Here is a 16,997-nt window from a genome sequence, read left to right as displayed (position 1 = left end):
AAAGAGATTGTTGCTGTGCTCACTGCTACAGAATAGTTCTTCAAATAGGCTCTAGCCTGTGTTTGGTTGGACTCATTCTGTGTTTTCTGCCAACATCACTAGCTGCTGTCTCATGTGTTTCATCATCACGTGTTTCTAGAGAACCAGGGGGCGGGTTTTGCTCCACTCAGTAAGATACTCATGAGCGATCGTGTCCACCACCTTGGTTATTTCTCTGTTCCAGAAGTCCACCAGTGCTTCAACAGAATCACCTTCCAAGGCAACAGGAAACTCCCCAAGAGCCATCAGCCACCTGGGGTGGACCATCTTAGTAGGTCCCCCACCTCTGCAGAAGTTTCAGTAATTCTAAACTCTATCAAGAAGTGGTCTGACCATTAAAATGGAACTATAGAAAGTTTATCCACTCTAAGATTACCGTCATCCAATCCAGCACAGAAAACCTAGCCCAGAATGTGCCCAGCTACATGAGTAGGACCAGAAACAGGGAACAGACTCAGGCTTCTGACAGGGGAGCTTCAAAGTCCCCGAGAACAAGCACCAACCCCAAGACCACCATGGCTAGCTGAGGAAGAGAAACTGTAAAAACCTATTTTACAGTTACTGTAATGCCACATTTGGCTTCCAAATATATTTCAATAAAAGCATCCCATGAGGCTTTGTATAAGATAGAATAGTGCACAGAATGCTTGGCCAGGTGCTGTAAAGGAGAACTTTGAAACTGCTATGTGGTGATAGCTGCATCAACCCAAGCTACATTGCACAATCAGTTTGGGAGTAGAAAAGCTAGTGATAATACTTAGTGTCTTTTATTCAACATTTCAATTTATTTGCACACATTCTAAAATAAACAACTTTTCTTTCCTATAAATATTTAATCAATTTGAATAAATAAAGATGCACAATTTAGATTCTAAAAGCACTGTAAAAAAAAATACCTTCATGAATGTAACAAGTTTAATTCAGTACATTTGAAGCACTGCAGTTTTCACTCTAATTGATTTTAATGGGAGAGTTATTTTATTTAACTTTTTCCTACGGAAATTAAGGTGTCTCAAAAGGGTTCCTTGCTTTTTCGGCTAAGCATACAGAACTTTTGTTTGCCTATGATGATTTTTTTTAAAGAATATTTTCTATTAGGCACATATTGCTGTTGTTTACACTTTTGAAAATCCTGTAAGGAAATAAAGGCAGCTTTTAAAATTCTGCATGAGAAAGGCTTGAGGAAGTCAAAAGGTTGGTAATTTTTAATAGCTACAATTGCCCCCTCCATTTCATGAGATGAACAAGATTCTAGAAAACAAATGGCAACATTTCACATTTCCTACACAGAACCCATGACATATTTACAAGGTTTGAAGAAATAGTAAAACACCTTGCCAGTGTAGATACACAGTCAGTTCTGCTTGGCTCTGTATTTGATTAAGGCACTTAAAGAGACATTCTTCAAGGAAAGCTGAAACCCAGTTCTACGCAAAGGTAAGAGCAAATGATGAGAGTTTTGTTGGGGCCCAGTACTGCTTCATGCTTCAAATAGCTGAATAACCTGGATGGCCAGTTCTTAATGAAAATTGCTTTGACTTTTCACATAGTCCTTCCCTCAATTCTCATTTCCAGTTATAAAAATTAGAACTGTTAGGAATTAATGATCAACTGGAAGGGTGCTGGATTACAGGTTTACTGCAGAAACCTTGTTCAATTGAGAACCTTTGGCTTCCAATCCAGATTTTGATACCAACTTGTCAAATTGAGCAGGACTAGAAGGAGCTTCGGGTACTCTGTGAAAAATAAAATAAAATATTTAAAATTAATACCTATGTTCCAAACATTACACCATTTTGTTTTGTTTTCCTGTCAGGAAGGAAAAAAGCAACACACAAATACATCTACATTCCACTTCATGTTATTCAAATTTTAAAAGTAATGTAAGTAACTTTCACACTGAAGCAGTAGCCATGCTGTTGCTTCTTGGGCAGGAAAATCAATTTCAGAAGTTGCAGAAGCAGAAGTACTGCACAGATTGTTAGCAACTGCAGGATATTAGAAGTAAAGCAGATAAAGTGAATTAGGATTACATAAGCACAATAGATATAAGGGTAGGAGACACATAGCCTAAGTATAGAAAAAATAGTGATTCCTAATAGATTCCTCTTAGAGAGCTTGCCCTTCTCTCCACTGGGGTTGTTATTGCCTCTGAATCAAACAAAACTCTTGCCTTTGACAAAACAATCAGCATGCTTTGGTATCAAATCTAAATTCCACAAAAGACTTAAAAGACATGTAACCTACCTGGGACAGAAATTATTGCACTGGATATTCATAATGAGTAAATAATTACTGAATTAACCCATGGAAACAGCTTAATTAGTGCTCACAAACTATGGGAAAATATATGCATGGTATCAAAACAGTAAAATCATGCATACAAAGCTACAACAAAAATGGACAGCCCTGGATAAAAAAATAGAAAGAAAAGCCATGCAAGAGAAATGTGCAGAATAAGTTATTGTTGCAAATTGTTGGTTTAGATTACAGCACTGGCCTAGATTATTCTAGGGGGGAAAACAAAACAAAACAAAACATCGCTGCCTTTAGAAAGAATTGTTCAACAAATCCATTTTCTTACTGTGTCTGAAAGCAAAAACCACAGACTGCGATACACATTTGTAAAAGAGAGAATAATGTTTTATAACTTTATTTAATAGTAGATTTCAAGATTTTCAGGGAAAGAATAGTCATTGTGAAGTCAGCATTGGCATAGACAGCTGATGTAAACTGAGAAATACCATTTCTGTCACATCAGAACACCAATGCTGGAAATGGGATAAAATACTGACTAGCCGTTCTAGAATAATTACTGTGCTTTAGTTAGCTTTTATCTGTGCTAGGAGATTAGTGCAACTGTTCAACAAAAAATGTGCAAGCCCTTTCTGAACACTAAGCACATGTATGCGGAAAGTGTGAGCAAAGTAGAAGTCAAGAAGCATACGGAAGCTCACTCAGCAACCAAGAAGGCTACAGTGAACCAGGGACAGCTTCTCTTGGGCTGACTCACCTAGTTTTCACGGAAGATCGGTATTTCCAAAATACAGCAACTAGAGCAAGCACAACTAAAACAGCCACGAGACATCCTTGAAGGGAAAAAAGAGAATGATATACCGTAGTACCAATTAATAAGACAAAGTAGTTGTTTTTCTGTTGAGGAAAAGCAATAGTATCAATAGAAGTCACAAGACAAGTTGTTACCTTGCAATACTCAATGGACATTAAAGCCACTCAGGTGTTACTGGGCAAAGTCTCTAGACAAATACCTTCAGCAGTGAGTCCACTGTACATCTGAAGTTACCCCCTTTTGGGGCAGATGTGCAGTTGTCCTCAGAGACTGATTGCAGCAACGAGTTCTTCCTGCCCCTAACAGATGTCAACTCTGCAGACTGAGAGGCCCTAATGACAATCAAAGAGCAACTCTCCAACCCAAGCAGTGTGTGTAGCTGAAGCAGAGTCACCAGGTTGCCCCAAGACTGAGGGGGCCCAGCATGTGTGTGATGTCACACGTATCACCTGTCATGCATGTGCAGCGGAGGAGACCAAGCACTCTGAAGGAGTTGGCCATTAGCCCTGTGATGTGTCTCACATACACAGCCACCTCAACACTAGGCCCCCTGGAGTTGGCATGCTTGAGCTCAAGACACCCCTACTCCTGAGGATTTTTTTAAAAGCCCCAGTCACACCCAGGTGCAAGAACATTAAAAGTCACAGCATGGGGGAAGTCTGTGCTGAATTTAGAGACAGCTATGTACATTACAGGAGCAAAAATAGGGGAGGAAGCAGAGCTGGCCTCACCAAATAAACAAACAGACAAAGTATATCCGTCTGTACCCTAAGAATATTTGATAAAGAATCATTTTCCCCCTCCAAGTAGGAGTCTTTAACATTTAAACCACAAATTTGAGAAAAAAGTTAGTGAAATGCACAAGGCATTAAAATACAATTGCAGCAATTGTACACTGAAGTAACTTGTTCTGTAATTACTTACCAATAACAATTGCTGTGATGTTTTTCGATTCTAGAATAGAAGAAAATTAAAAGTGTGAGCTAAAATTTGAAGCAATTTAATTCTGACAGATTGTGGCTCTCTCTCTCTGCTGTATGTATTAATATTTTATTGAAGGAATTCCAGTTATAAAGAAATAAAGTATTACAGACAAAAAAAGGAAAGGTGAGATAAGAAAAAAAAAGAATAAATATGTGTCAAAAGAATCAATATACAAAGTTGCAATGTAATGTACTCCCATGCATACTTATATAAATAAGATATGTTATAATCCTAATAACTATGTGGATATTAATGCTACATTCTGTATAAACTCAGTTCAAATGTTGTCATTTTTTTCCAAACAAAGTCTATGTCTATAAGCAGTCCATTCATAAGTCACGAGTGTTGTCATATTGTCAATCCATTGATTGAAAGGAATCTTATCTTTATTCTTCCAATTCATCAGTCTCTTGGCCACTATTCGGGCAAATAGAATCCATTTTCATTGTCTGGTTGTTAATTTCCATATAGGTATATAGTTCAAAAGAATAGGTATATAGTTCAAAAGAATATTCTTTGCTAAAAGCTTTCGCTTTTTCTGCATAGTCATAGTTATACAGTCCAGCACTTCCTCCCAAAGCATAGTGCGTATACAACACTGTACAAACTTATGTTTCAAGTAGGCATTGTCCTTGCCGTATCTCCAGCATAGAGCTTTACCTGTGTCATCTCCAGGAGGCGTCTCTGGATTGTGTGTCGGTCCTATACAAAAGAGGGGGTTGTTATTATTATATTTATTTATATGCCACCTTTTTTCCAGACAGGGAATCAAGACAGCTTACAGATAAAATGGAAACAGCTTTAAAAAATCATGTAAAAACAATTAAACACCAATACTGTGTGTGTGACCTATTAAAAATACAGATAATTACAATAAAAAGCCTCACCAGTTCATAAAAGTAGTATAGGAAATTTTAAATTAAAGCAAAGAAAACTGTAAAGCTTATAAATTTGCTGTCACTACAACTTTTCAGCTGTACCTGTATTGTCTCCAGGAGGCACTGTCTCTGGATCTGCTCCTATAAAAAAAGAGGGGGTTGTTATTTTTATATTTATTTATATCATGCCTTTTCCCAGACAGGGAGTAAAGGCAGCTTAAAGATAAAATGGAAATGACTTAAAAAGTCATGTAAAAACAATTAAACACTGGGGGGGGGGGGGTGAGAGAGAGAGAGACCGACTTATTAAAATACAGATAATTACAATAAAAAACATCACAGCACCAGCCCAACCAGTTCTGCTTTGGAATTTATGAAAAGCAGTTTAGAAAATTTTAAAATAAAGCAAAGTAAACTGGAAAGCTTTGCCTGGATTTTCTATACAATAAAAGAGATGTCTTTGTACAAAGAAAAACATTCCATAAGTTATACAATTTGCAGAAAGCCAGACAGAGCTAAAGGACTCTCTAGCATCTAAAAAGCCCCACAGAACTAAAGTGGAAAGGGGAAAACCCTCAGAGCAGTTACTCCTCAAAATTTCTGAGTGATTTTTCCATGGGAAAATTCAGCATTAAAAAAAGTATTTCAGACACTAGTGGATTTGGGAGTTGACCAAACTGACCAAGCAGTCAGAAGGTATCTGAGATACCCAAGAAGCATTAGATAATAGGATAATATTTAAGATACAGTGGTGAGAAAGGATGGTGTAGTTCTCTTGCTCTTTTCTTCCTTTTTAGTTTCTTTTATGTTATTTCTTGTAGATTAGTTCCTCTCAATAAAACTTTGTACCAAAACAAAAACAAAAAAATAAGGAGCATATGTACTATTGATAAAATTTACATCTATTGACACAACAGTACAAATGCTTCCACTTCTCCCTTCCATTTTACCACAAGACAGGTTCTCACAATTTCTGTACATTAGCTTTCCCACTGACATTTTCTCATTTCAGTTTCCCCTGCTATCCTTTTTTATTAAGGGTTTTCCACATAAAATACAATAAAAGCTGAACTAATCTAAAGAAGATAAATAGGAGAGAAGCAAGAATAACCAAAATAAGAAGATAATGAATAATAAAGAAAAGTAGCAGAAGAAAAGAAATACCAGGTCCTCTATCACAATTATACCTTAACCTTTATTCCACACACAGAAGTGAACCCTCGCCCAGCTCTCACGTGGGTGGGACTTTCTTCGTCTTCCCGCAGCCTCCCACCCTGGGAGATCCTCTCCTCTGCCCCTTAAGCAGGGCCCTTCATCTTCCATCCATCACCTTCCTGTGTGTATCTTCATCAATCCAAGATAGGAAACTTCAAAAAACATATAGCTAGATAGATAAACTTAGCAGAGAGAAAACAAGAATTAAAGATAATAGAGAAGCGAGCTAAGAAGAAAAATAAAGAAAAAGATGGTCTTCCAATTCCTTTCATTTGATTCCAATTCCTTTCTCACACAGACAGAATTCAGTTTTGTTTTCGCAGCAAACACAACATGTGCAAGATGGAGATTTACAGGCAGGTATAAACTGAAGGTTCAGAGTTTATCTTATCAGTTGTATTCTTTCGAAGTCAAGTAATTCCTTTAAGCTAGCTAGCTTGCATTTATTTATTTATTTATTTATATTTATATTTATATTTATATTTATATTTATATTTATATTTATATTATTTATTTATTTATTTATTTATTTATTTATTTATTTATTTATTTATTTATTTATTTTCTAGCCTGTTAACCAGTGCTTTTTGGGTCCCCAGCAACCTGCCAGCTCTCTGGGTACTAATTAGCTGGCAGATCATGCTATCTTTGAACTTTAAACACCTAGTTTGCCTTAACCTAAATGCAAACTCGGATGGTTGAGTGCCTATTGAACTGCAGCCAGAATATCAACTGTGAAACAATGAGGAGATTTGCATGCTTGAGAAAAGAAAACCTAAAGAGGCAACCCTTTCAAAACATAGACTAATGAAGAAAGAGCAGACCAAACAGCGGTTGAACAGAGTGACAGCTGGAAAAGAAAAACAGAACATGGGACGGGACAAGGGAAATGGAATGCACTGACTGGGGTAAATAGCTTGCTAAATTCTGAATAGGCACAGTTCAGAAGGAAGGCCACACATCACAACATTCTGTTGCAGGTTCTTCTTATGGTGTGTAATTCCAGTATATCAAAACTACTGCACTACCATGTACCCAAGTCTCCTCATGATATTCTTCTAATAAAATTAATCCTCTCTCTGCTAACTTATCTCTGTAAATATTGACAAGAGTCCATTTCCTCCACTCTTGTTCTATCCATAAACTCAATTCTTGCTCACTCCCCACTTCTTAAAATGCATCCACCAATAACAGTGAAAAGCAAATGCTTACCATTTCCAGGGCCTGGGTTGTCATCTCCTCCTCCTCCAGGCGTTCCTGCTGTGGCATAAAGAGACTGATATCAACGTTCAAGTGCTGACCGCTCTGCATTAATGCCTTCTTTCAAAATTAGCCCATATAGGGTGCCATATGGTCTCAGGACACCAAGTCCTCTTTGGAATCAGCTTTAGGAAATTAAAATAATTTTAAATCAATCAATCAATCAATCAATCAATCAATCAGATGTTACTTATATTTTCATTTCTTAATAAGCCACCTTTCTTTTTCAGTGTCTGATATTATCTGCATTTTTCTCTAATACTATATTGTACTTGTCCATCACGAGGCTGGCAACTGAGAGCACATAGCTAGTCAAGGATGACCTTCTTCTTCTTTGGTGATCACTCATAGCCGAGTAAGATTGTCTTCCATAAACACAGTCTTAACAATGAGTTTGTAAGTGACTGTGGAGGCCAATTCTGGATGCACACATCTTTCCACAGTGGGGACATAGGTTTCTGGATGGGAGTTGATCATGGTGAAGGTTTGCTAAAGGTGCCTTCCTCTTAGCACATTTCTCTCTTTCGTCCTGAGTTCAAGTGTCTTCAAAGTCCTTTTCCAACAGCCGTAGGTAAAGGCTGTTCTCCAATTTCAGCGCTCGCAGGCCAGTGTTTCCCAGTTGTCAGTGTTTATACTACATTTTTTTAGATTTGTCTTGAGAGAGTCTTTATACCTTGTTTGTTGACCACTGGCATTACGCATTCAATTTTTAAGTTCTGAATAGAATAGTTGCTTTGGAAGACGATAGTCAGGCATCCACACAACATGACCAGTCCAACAAAGTTGATGCTGAAGAATCATTGCTTCGACACTGGTGATCTTTGCTTCTTCCAGTACACTGACATTTGTTTGCCTGTCTTCCCAAGTGATGTGTAAAATTTTCCAGAAACACAGTGGATGGAATCTTTTGAGGAGTTGGAGATGGCGTTTATAAGTGGTCCATGTTTCACAAGCATGCAGTAAAGTTGGAAGTAAAATAATTTTTTTAACAAGAATTTTGGTTTCCCTCAGAATGTCCCAGTCCTCAAACACTGTGCACTTGAATCAGGAGAAAGCTGCACTCGCAGGATCAGGCGATGCTAGATTTCAGCATCAATGTTGGCCCTTGTGGAAAGATAACTGCCCAGGTAGGAGAAGTGATCGACACTTTCCAAGGTTACATCATTGAGTTGGATTTGTGGTGCTGCAGAGGGGTTGTTTTGTGCTTGTTGGTGCAGCACTTTGGTTTTTTGGATGTTGAGCAACAGGCCGAGCTTTTCATAAGCTCCTGTGAAGACATTTAGGATGGTTTGGAGGTCATCCTCTGAGTGTGCACACACTATGTTGACATCAGCATGCTGAAGCCCTATGACGGAAGTTACGGTAACCTAACTCTTTGCTTTCAGCCTACTCAGATTAAAAAGCTTTCCATCTATTTGATATAAGATTTCTACTTTGCTGGGGAGTTTCCCTTCAAGGATGACCATTACTGCTTCCGCCACTAGCAGGGAGGGTGCAGGAGATGGGACAGAATGAAAGAGAGAAATGTCTGAGTAGGCTGGTGGAGTGAGCAAAGCCAGCAAGTGGCCCAAAGAAGAAATCACTGCCATGCCCACATTGCTGCCACCACCAAAAGAAGGAAGACTGCACTTCAAAACTTGGGCTTTCTTTTGTGGGTCAAGATGGCAGGGGGTGGGGATGAAGGAGAAAACTCCTTCTGCCCCTTGGTCTTCCTGCCCCCTGGTGGCAGGCGGCCCCAGCAGGAACAACGAGTGAGTCACTGGCTAGGCAGGTGGAGCAGGTGGTGAAAGGGCAAAATCACTAACCAATTCCATGAGCTGTTACTGGAGGAGGAGGAGTGAGGTCCACCAGATGCAGTGATCCCCTCTCCTCACTCCTCCCCCTTCTTGGTAAGTGGCTGTGACCCAAGAAGTCAGAAAAACAACAGAGCCCCATCCATGCTGCCACCTAGAGGTTTAATTATGAAATCTTATATATCCTATTAGTGTATATGGGGTAAAATAATCCTGACTTTGATTAGAGATATTAAAGTCATTTGTTTTCCATGGTGGATAAAAATCAATGATTTTTCTTTAAAAAATGGATTTTAAAAAAAATATTAATTGGATTTTAAAAAATAAAATATTTTGGAGGATAAATCTTTCTAAAGATAGTTTTCTATTTAAGTAACATTGTAGTCCAAAGGCAATTCATCAGGAAATAAGGATTTGTTTTTAATTATGTAGCATGAGGCTTTATATGCAATGTTTAAATTTTTTGGTAAATGAATTCTATTAATCCATTTACAATGTCATGCTCTTCCAGAGGTTTCTGTAAGATTATTTGGGGCAGTTTTTCTAATGAGAATATATTATCACAGATGCTTGTTTCTGCAGTTCTCAAAAGTGTGAATTTGTGTCTGCAGAGAGAACATGCCTTTTCTTCATAGGAAAAATGTTATAAAATGAACATACAGAGTTGAGTAAAAACCTTGTTCTTTTGCACATTTATATACACGCAATCAACCTGTTACCTCTTAAATGCTAAGTTCCAAGAGGTTCAATGAGTACATTGTTTGGAATGGAATAGATCTGCACAAGTAGCTAAGTGTGAAACAGTACAAATGAAAGTGCAACCTTGTGAGCAGAATACTCCACAAGTCCTGAGGTGTAATAATTGTGCAAGTCAGTTGCATGTCTGTGCAACTCAGACTTCAGGCAAGTGCTGAAGGCACTTTAGGGCTGGCAACCTCTTCTCAATCCCACTGGGTTCCAACAACTGCACTAACACTTAACTGTACAGAATAGGCACCTGAATGTAGAAGCAAATCCAAAGGGGTGGTGGTGGTGGAAATAGTAACTGGATCTGTAAGTCCTTGGCGAGACCTTGAAGTGCTTGCCAGTCAACTAATAAAGAGTTCACTGGTTCCCAGCCCTTCTTCCCAGGGCTCGCCTGACATTGTCCAAACGATAAAGTCTCTAACCACATCAGTTAACAAACATTGGTACATACGCCATAATGTTATTGTTTTAGTTAAAATGTTTAAATTGCTATTAAGGAAATGTTATTTTTTATTTTTCTCCTTCCAATGAAGTACAGCAGAAAAGTTGTCCAAATAGAAACAGCTAACTTATTAAACCTCACAATAATTTTATAATTATCTGTCTATGTATTTCTAATAGTATAACCAAATCAGTAATTTTTGATATAATGGTAAAAACTACTCTGAAAATTTATTATTCCAAAAATGAAACCTTCATCTGGTTGTAAATATTAAGATTATACCAGCAAGAATGAGTCTTTCTGTAAAAAAGAAGAAGAAGAAGATTTAAATCAAGTCTTACTGACTGGTGATTTAAATCAAATCCACCCTGCTTTTTATTAATTCATCTGTGCTAGAAGTTGTTTTTTGGGGACCTCCATCTGGATGGATGGTGGCAACATTGGTGGCAGAAAACAGAGGGGGCAAAGAAATAAGTATGTTCTGCAGTAAAGTGCAACACAATAGCTCTGACATTTATTTATTGAATTTATACTCTATGCTTCCTCCCAAGGAACCCAATTAGGTGTAGTAAGATACTTACCCTTAAAGCATTTTGGAAAAAGAGGAATCCATGCATGGTCAGGCCCGCATGTACAAGTGCTACTCCCCACCATAACGTATCCTGGATTACATTCAAAATCTGCACGATCTCCATATGTGTAAATACGCTGAGGCTTTGTTGTCACTCTTCCATTTTCTATTTCAGGTTCACGGCAACGGACCACTGATAAGAGAAGAGCAATATTTAGAAATCTACCTGTTAATTAAACCATGGCTGATTAAACTCTGCACAAGGACTTAACTATGGTTTATCTACTGCAAATAAACTACAGTCTGATGTTATTAGCATATAAACTTCAGTTTGTTGCAATTGTAGATTGGCATTAGAGGTGCAGCCAGCACCTTTTTATTTAACTGTGGCTTGTTTGTCCATCCCACCTCAGACACTCACCAAGTTGCAAAGGCAAGAAAGAAGAGCAGCGGGAAAACTAAGCAAACTTCAGAAAAACAAGCAAAGGTTTGCTTATTTGTCTGTGGGAGAATTTAAACTTTACTTGTGGTTTGTTAGGAGAAGCTGTCACTGGTTTGGAGAGGCTGCTTTACTGCAGTAGCTCCTCTAACAAACTGGGTCTCTACCAGATGCTGTGCTTGTATAGGTCTCTTTAAAGCGGTACCTATTTATCTACTTGCACTTAAGGGTGCTTTCGAACTGCTAGGTTGGCAGGCACTGGGACCGAACAACGGGAGCGCACCCCGCCGCGGGGATTCGAACCGCCAACCTTTCGATCGGCAAGCCCTAGGCGCTGAGGCTTTTACCCACAGCGCCACCCGCGTCCCAGGGAGTTGGATATGCCTGGATAAACTTTCAAACTGACTCAGATTACAACAAGCAACTCATTGAGGGGGCAATAATATTGCATCTCCTACACTGAATAATTTGCAGTCCCACTGAATATCTCACAGGTTGAACAGCAGCAATACAGTGCTTAGCAGACTGCAAAGTTAGCTCCTTCTAACAAGAATTCCATTCACCAGCCATTGCACACAAATTACATTAACATAGTACATCAAAAATACTAAACATAATCTCCATCACCTTTACATTTAGGCGGAGATGGGCTCCACTCTCCACGAGTACCATCTGCAGAAGCTGAACATGTACTAATCGGGCTTCCAATAAGGGAGAAACCTTGTCTACAAGTGTATGTCACTGATGAGCCATAATGAAACTCTTCAAAAGGTCGACCACTGTGTGAGCCAAAGGGAATGTTTTCAGGGGGGTAACATCGGATTACTGGGAATCAAAAGAAACATTAACAGTTCAGCAGGACTACAATTGCAAAAGCATCTCTGTTAGGAGTGTATTTGGACTAAAGTTATTTTCACTTAAATGATGCTCCACTTTATGAAGTAATCTTTTGATAATTCAAGGCCTGATCATCCATTTTAACTGTCACCCAAACACTGAACCAAAGTGGACTGCTGTGAAGGTATTGCAACCTCCTCAAAAGCAAACTGGTTCTTCTGTGAAGCAAGCTGGACTTGAAACTTCAGAGGGAGCTGTCAAAGCCCCAGAGCAAGGAATGCTCAGCGGGGGGGGGGGGGGGGTGTTGAGTATATTCAGCATGATCAGAAAGCATCCTGAACTCTGAAAATTGGTTGAGGACACTTACACTTCTGCAATAAACAGAGTCACACAATAGCACATTGAGTTTATATTAAATTAAATTCAAATTAACAATTCATCTTACGATGGCAAAATGGAGGTCCTGTATGCCACTCCAATTTGTCGCCTACAAGCACACATCGAAGAGTCTTTTCGCCTATCAATCTGTACCTAAAGGGAAAGAGAAATCCTTTATTTTAGTGAATTGGGCATTAAAAAGTATGTGAATACAGCATATTTTTAAATACAGTATACTTGGTTTATTTAGATTATTTATATCCCATCCTACAGAGTCACCACTCTGCTAGCTGACAGAAACGGAAAAAAATAAAACCAACCACCACCAGTTCAAAAGCAGTTAGAAACAACACAGCAGCAAGAATATAATAAAAGTAGGATTGAAGCCAGTTCAAACAACACTGAATGACACCTGGTAAAGCGGTCTTCACTTGCTGCTAAAAGAATGTGAAAATGAGACCAAGGGAAACTTCCTGGGGAGAGGATTCTATAGGTGGGGCAGTGCAACTGAAAAAAGCCCTTTCTCTGGGTGCTGTCAGTCTAGGTTGAGACAAGCTACCTATTTAATTTAATTCCAGATACAGTGGTATCTCAGGTTACAAACTTAATTCATTCCGGAGGTCCGTTCTGAACCTGAAACCGTTCTTAACCTGAGGCACACTTTTGCTAATGGGGCCTCCCGCTGCCGCCGGCGCACAATTTTTGTTCTCATCCTGAGGCAAAGTTTATAACCCGAAGTACTACTTCTGGGTTAGTGGAGTTTGTAACCCGAAGTGTTTGTAACCCGAGGTACCACTGTACTGTACAGGAATTATCTCTTTGTTAAAGAGTGCCCATAAAAAGTCACACCAACATAAAAACGCCAGTAGCTTGGACATAGTGCCTTTGTAAGCAGCAACCTAGGCTTTCAAATTTCATCATAGTGGACTTCCTCAATTCAAGGTGAAGTACTTGAAATACAATTCAGGTATCTAATCCAGGACTGACATTCAGCTATGATGGGGTGTGTGACCTCAAAAACAAAGGGGAGCAGTAAAGGCAGGAATTCATGATCTTCCCAACAGATTTTATTTCATTAAAAATGTCATAACACCCCACTTGAGTTTATAATGATTTAGAAAATTGTTTTGCCAAAGCGATTGTAGATAAAATCCATGATTATCACACCATATCATAGGGGGCAGAGCTGTGGTTGAGAAAGTATGGAACACATGAACTCTGCAAAATATTATTATGTTTATTTTGCTGGAGAGAAGGGGAAGTTAGGGGGGCATCTGAAAACCTTCAAGTGTAGTCTAATATCATTATTCTGTCATATTTATTTAATTTTTAGAGAAATGCACAGAGAACCGTGGACTTGCTTGAAGCAGCAGCGCACTTAATTAAGGGCTGCAAGGAGTAAAAGGAGCCAGGGAAAGAACTGGGGATTTCATCAGTGAGTGGAAACACATCCAGATGCCAGCATTGAAAGACAGTTCTACACACTGAGAAATAACCAAATGAAAGACCTGAATACACATTTCTCAGAAGCCAGAGCTTGCCACTGTTCAGTTACTAAACCAACCAGAAATGGTAGACCTGTTCTCTGGTGCTGCTAAGTTGTTTATTAATTTATTTGGAGTATTTACTCCCCACCTCACCCTTTCCCTGGACACCCATAATTATAACACAGACTAAACAAGAATGTCAAAAATCTAGCCTAATATTTTAACAATTAATATGTATCTGTCACGAGCCCCTCCCAGGAGTTCTAAACAAAGCCAAGTAGGTACAAAAGGCAACCTACAACTCACCCCTCATTACAGCCTAGAGTTATTTCATCACCTAGCCGCATATCGCTTGATTTTACTATTCTGCCATTCTCTAAATTTATAGTAGGACATCGACTTCCTAACAGGAAAATCAAAACAAGCATTAGCACATGTAGCCTTGATTTCTTTAAAAAGAAAATAAAAAGGGTACACTACAAACACCAAGGCCACTTCCAGGTGACCTGTTTGTTTGGGGAGAGGTTATATGGCATTGTGTCCAAAAAAATTATCTTAGTATCTGCAGTGCAATTCCCCATCACATTCTTTACTGCAAAATGTCCAGATTTTTTTATTTTTAAAAAATCAGATTTGATGCACAAGAGAACCAAATACATGTCAACTGTGCTACCTGAATTTGTTGGTATTTAATTGACTCCCTCCTGCAATATAGACACAGTCTGAAAGTGTTCTTGGAAATACTATATTCACTAAAGGATAATTCAATATCCAGTTTTACTGGTGGTTCACAATAATGTCATTTTTAGGGATGGATGCAGAAGTTAGTGTTCTTTCTTTTCTCCTTCATGAGTTGAAAGCAGTTGAGAGACCATTTATTGCTTCATGTACACTTATCTCTTTGTTACCTCTGGCATTTAGATGTCCAAAGTTTTTGGACTGCTACTGCTGACACTATCCAGTATCAAAAAGACGACAGCTGAGATAATGAAAAACTCTATTTTGTTTACTACAATGTTGTAATATTTCCTCCAAACATGCTATTGCTCTCTTCTTGTTTCTTAAAAGCACCGTGTGTCTACAGACCCAAGGGAATTCACCACTTGAGTCCATCATTAGGAGGAGTGATGTTCAGAATATTACATCTCCTCAATTTAAGTCTCCAATGTTCTATAAAAGAAAAGCCTCCTTTATTATTAATAGTCTCTGGGTCTCTTCCAGTCCTCAAACAAGATATCTGATCTAAGATGGAAGTTCAACAGTTTTAGATATTCAGCTAATTAAGTGAAACTTACCTTGACAAAACCTAGGATTTTCTATTGACCATTTTGAAGTGTCAAGACATGTAAGAAAAAGAGTGTCTCCAGGAATAGACTCATAACCTGCAATGCAACGGTAGGGCAAAACAGTCCCAGCAGGATAACTGTCTTTCGGATCCCCGCTCCTTAGGGTAGCATTGGCTACATGTGGATGGGTGCAATCACTTGGAAATAAAAATTCAGAGGGAGTTCTGAAGCTATAGGAGAGAAGGCAAGGTTCATTGGAGTGTAGTAGATAATTCGTAAATCTCTATGACATTTTCCTCTACTGGGATCTATAGGACCATGTTCCAATAGACTCTGGGAGTTCATTTGCAGAGCACAGCTGGAACAAGATGGGCAGCAGTAAGACTTATAGAGTAATCATAACTGTGTCTCTTCAGATGTAAGCTGAATTTTAAGGGGCTTGTTCACAGATAATTGAGGCTCAGATGGGAGCCTTATCTACCACCTGCTACACACATGGAAAATAAGTGGTTGCCTTTTCACCTAAACAAACTTGTGAGAACCACATGGGTGGCACACCTGCTACCCCCATCTAATGACTAACAGGAGACAGAGGGAGAAAGATACAAACAACACCAGCAACTGAAGGATTGTCTCCTTCCCCATGATGGAGCCATTACTTTGAGAAAGAATCTGTGTGGGAGAAACTATGGTTAAAGGTCTTATGAAGCGCAATAGAAAGAGGATGCTTAGCCTTGGAAGATGGAAGATTGAAGAGGAGACGTTAAGGCTGTTTTCAAATATCTGAAGTGCTGTCACAGCCGAGGGCGGAGCAGAATAAGAACGAACACGTGGGAAGGGGAAGAGAGCAAACTTCAGGTAAACATAGACAGGCTCCCAGTTCCCTCCTGCCCTGGACGCGGGAACTGCCTTCGCCATCCCCGAGAAAGCCTTGCTTCGCCCTCGGACATGATCCGTCGCTGGAGGGAGGCGGGGCGCCTCCCATTTGAGAGAAGAACCGACGGGCATCCCGAAGCCCCCCCCCCCGCCTCACCTTGAACTCTGGACAGCGAGGAAAACAGCGGCAGCAGCGCTAACGGAAACCGCCCCCCGCCAGGAAGAGGCGCCATCGTACAAGAGAGAGAGCCCGGAGTCAGAGAAAGAGAAAGCGCCGCCGCAGCTCCCTCCGCAGCTGAAAAGCAAAGCGACGGAGCGGGCCCAGGAAACAACTCGACGGGAAGGGAGAGGCGGCGGCGCGCTTTTCCGGCCAAGGGGCGTGAGCAGCGGCGTCGCCTCCGAGGCTCCGCCGAGAGGAAGGCGGGGGGGGGGGAGCCACACGTGGAACCCCCTCCGCCGTTATCGGTTCCCGGTATTAGCTAACGCCCCAAGGCCGCCGCGCGCGTGCTGGTTGGAGGTTGCGGGCAAAGAGCGCGCTCGGGATTGGCGGGTGAAAAATGTGGGCGAAACCATAACTGAGGGGGAAAGGCGCCCTGTTGTTTAGGATAAAAGCCGTGTGGTGGGTCTGCTCTCTGGACCCCTGAGGGGAACAGATAACGGGCTCCGCGCACGGCAGCCCAAGCTGGGGCGTGTCC

General features: G+C 39.9%; 1 protein-coding gene across 1 annotated transcript; it reads right to left on the bottom strand.

Moving 5' to 3' along the window:
* Window positions 1-784: 784 nt before the first annotated feature.
* LOC114599343 (membrane cofactor protein-like) lies at window positions 785-16,758 on the bottom strand (the record flags this gene model as incomplete). Its single annotated transcript, XM_077928129.1, has 11 exons — window positions 785-1,775; window positions 3,053-3,128; window positions 4,034-4,795; window positions 5,074-5,112; window positions 7,399-7,446; window positions 11,010-11,192; window positions 12,066-12,263; window positions 12,721-12,806; window positions 14,447-14,543; window positions 15,436-15,656; window positions 16,460-16,758. Coding segments are annotated over 9 exons (1,431 nt in total), but the record flags the coding sequence as incomplete, so codon positions are not given.
* Between the last annotated feature and the right edge of the window lie 239 nt (window positions 16,759-16,997).

This window comes from Podarcis muralis, chromosome 5, assembly GCF_964188315.1.
Source record: "Podarcis muralis chromosome 5, rPodMur119.hap1.1, whole genome shotgun sequence".
Lineage (NCBI taxonomy): Eukaryota > Metazoa > Chordata > Lepidosauria > Squamata > Lacertidae > Podarcis > Podarcis muralis.
This window is presented reverse-complemented; position numbering and strand designations above follow the sequence as displayed.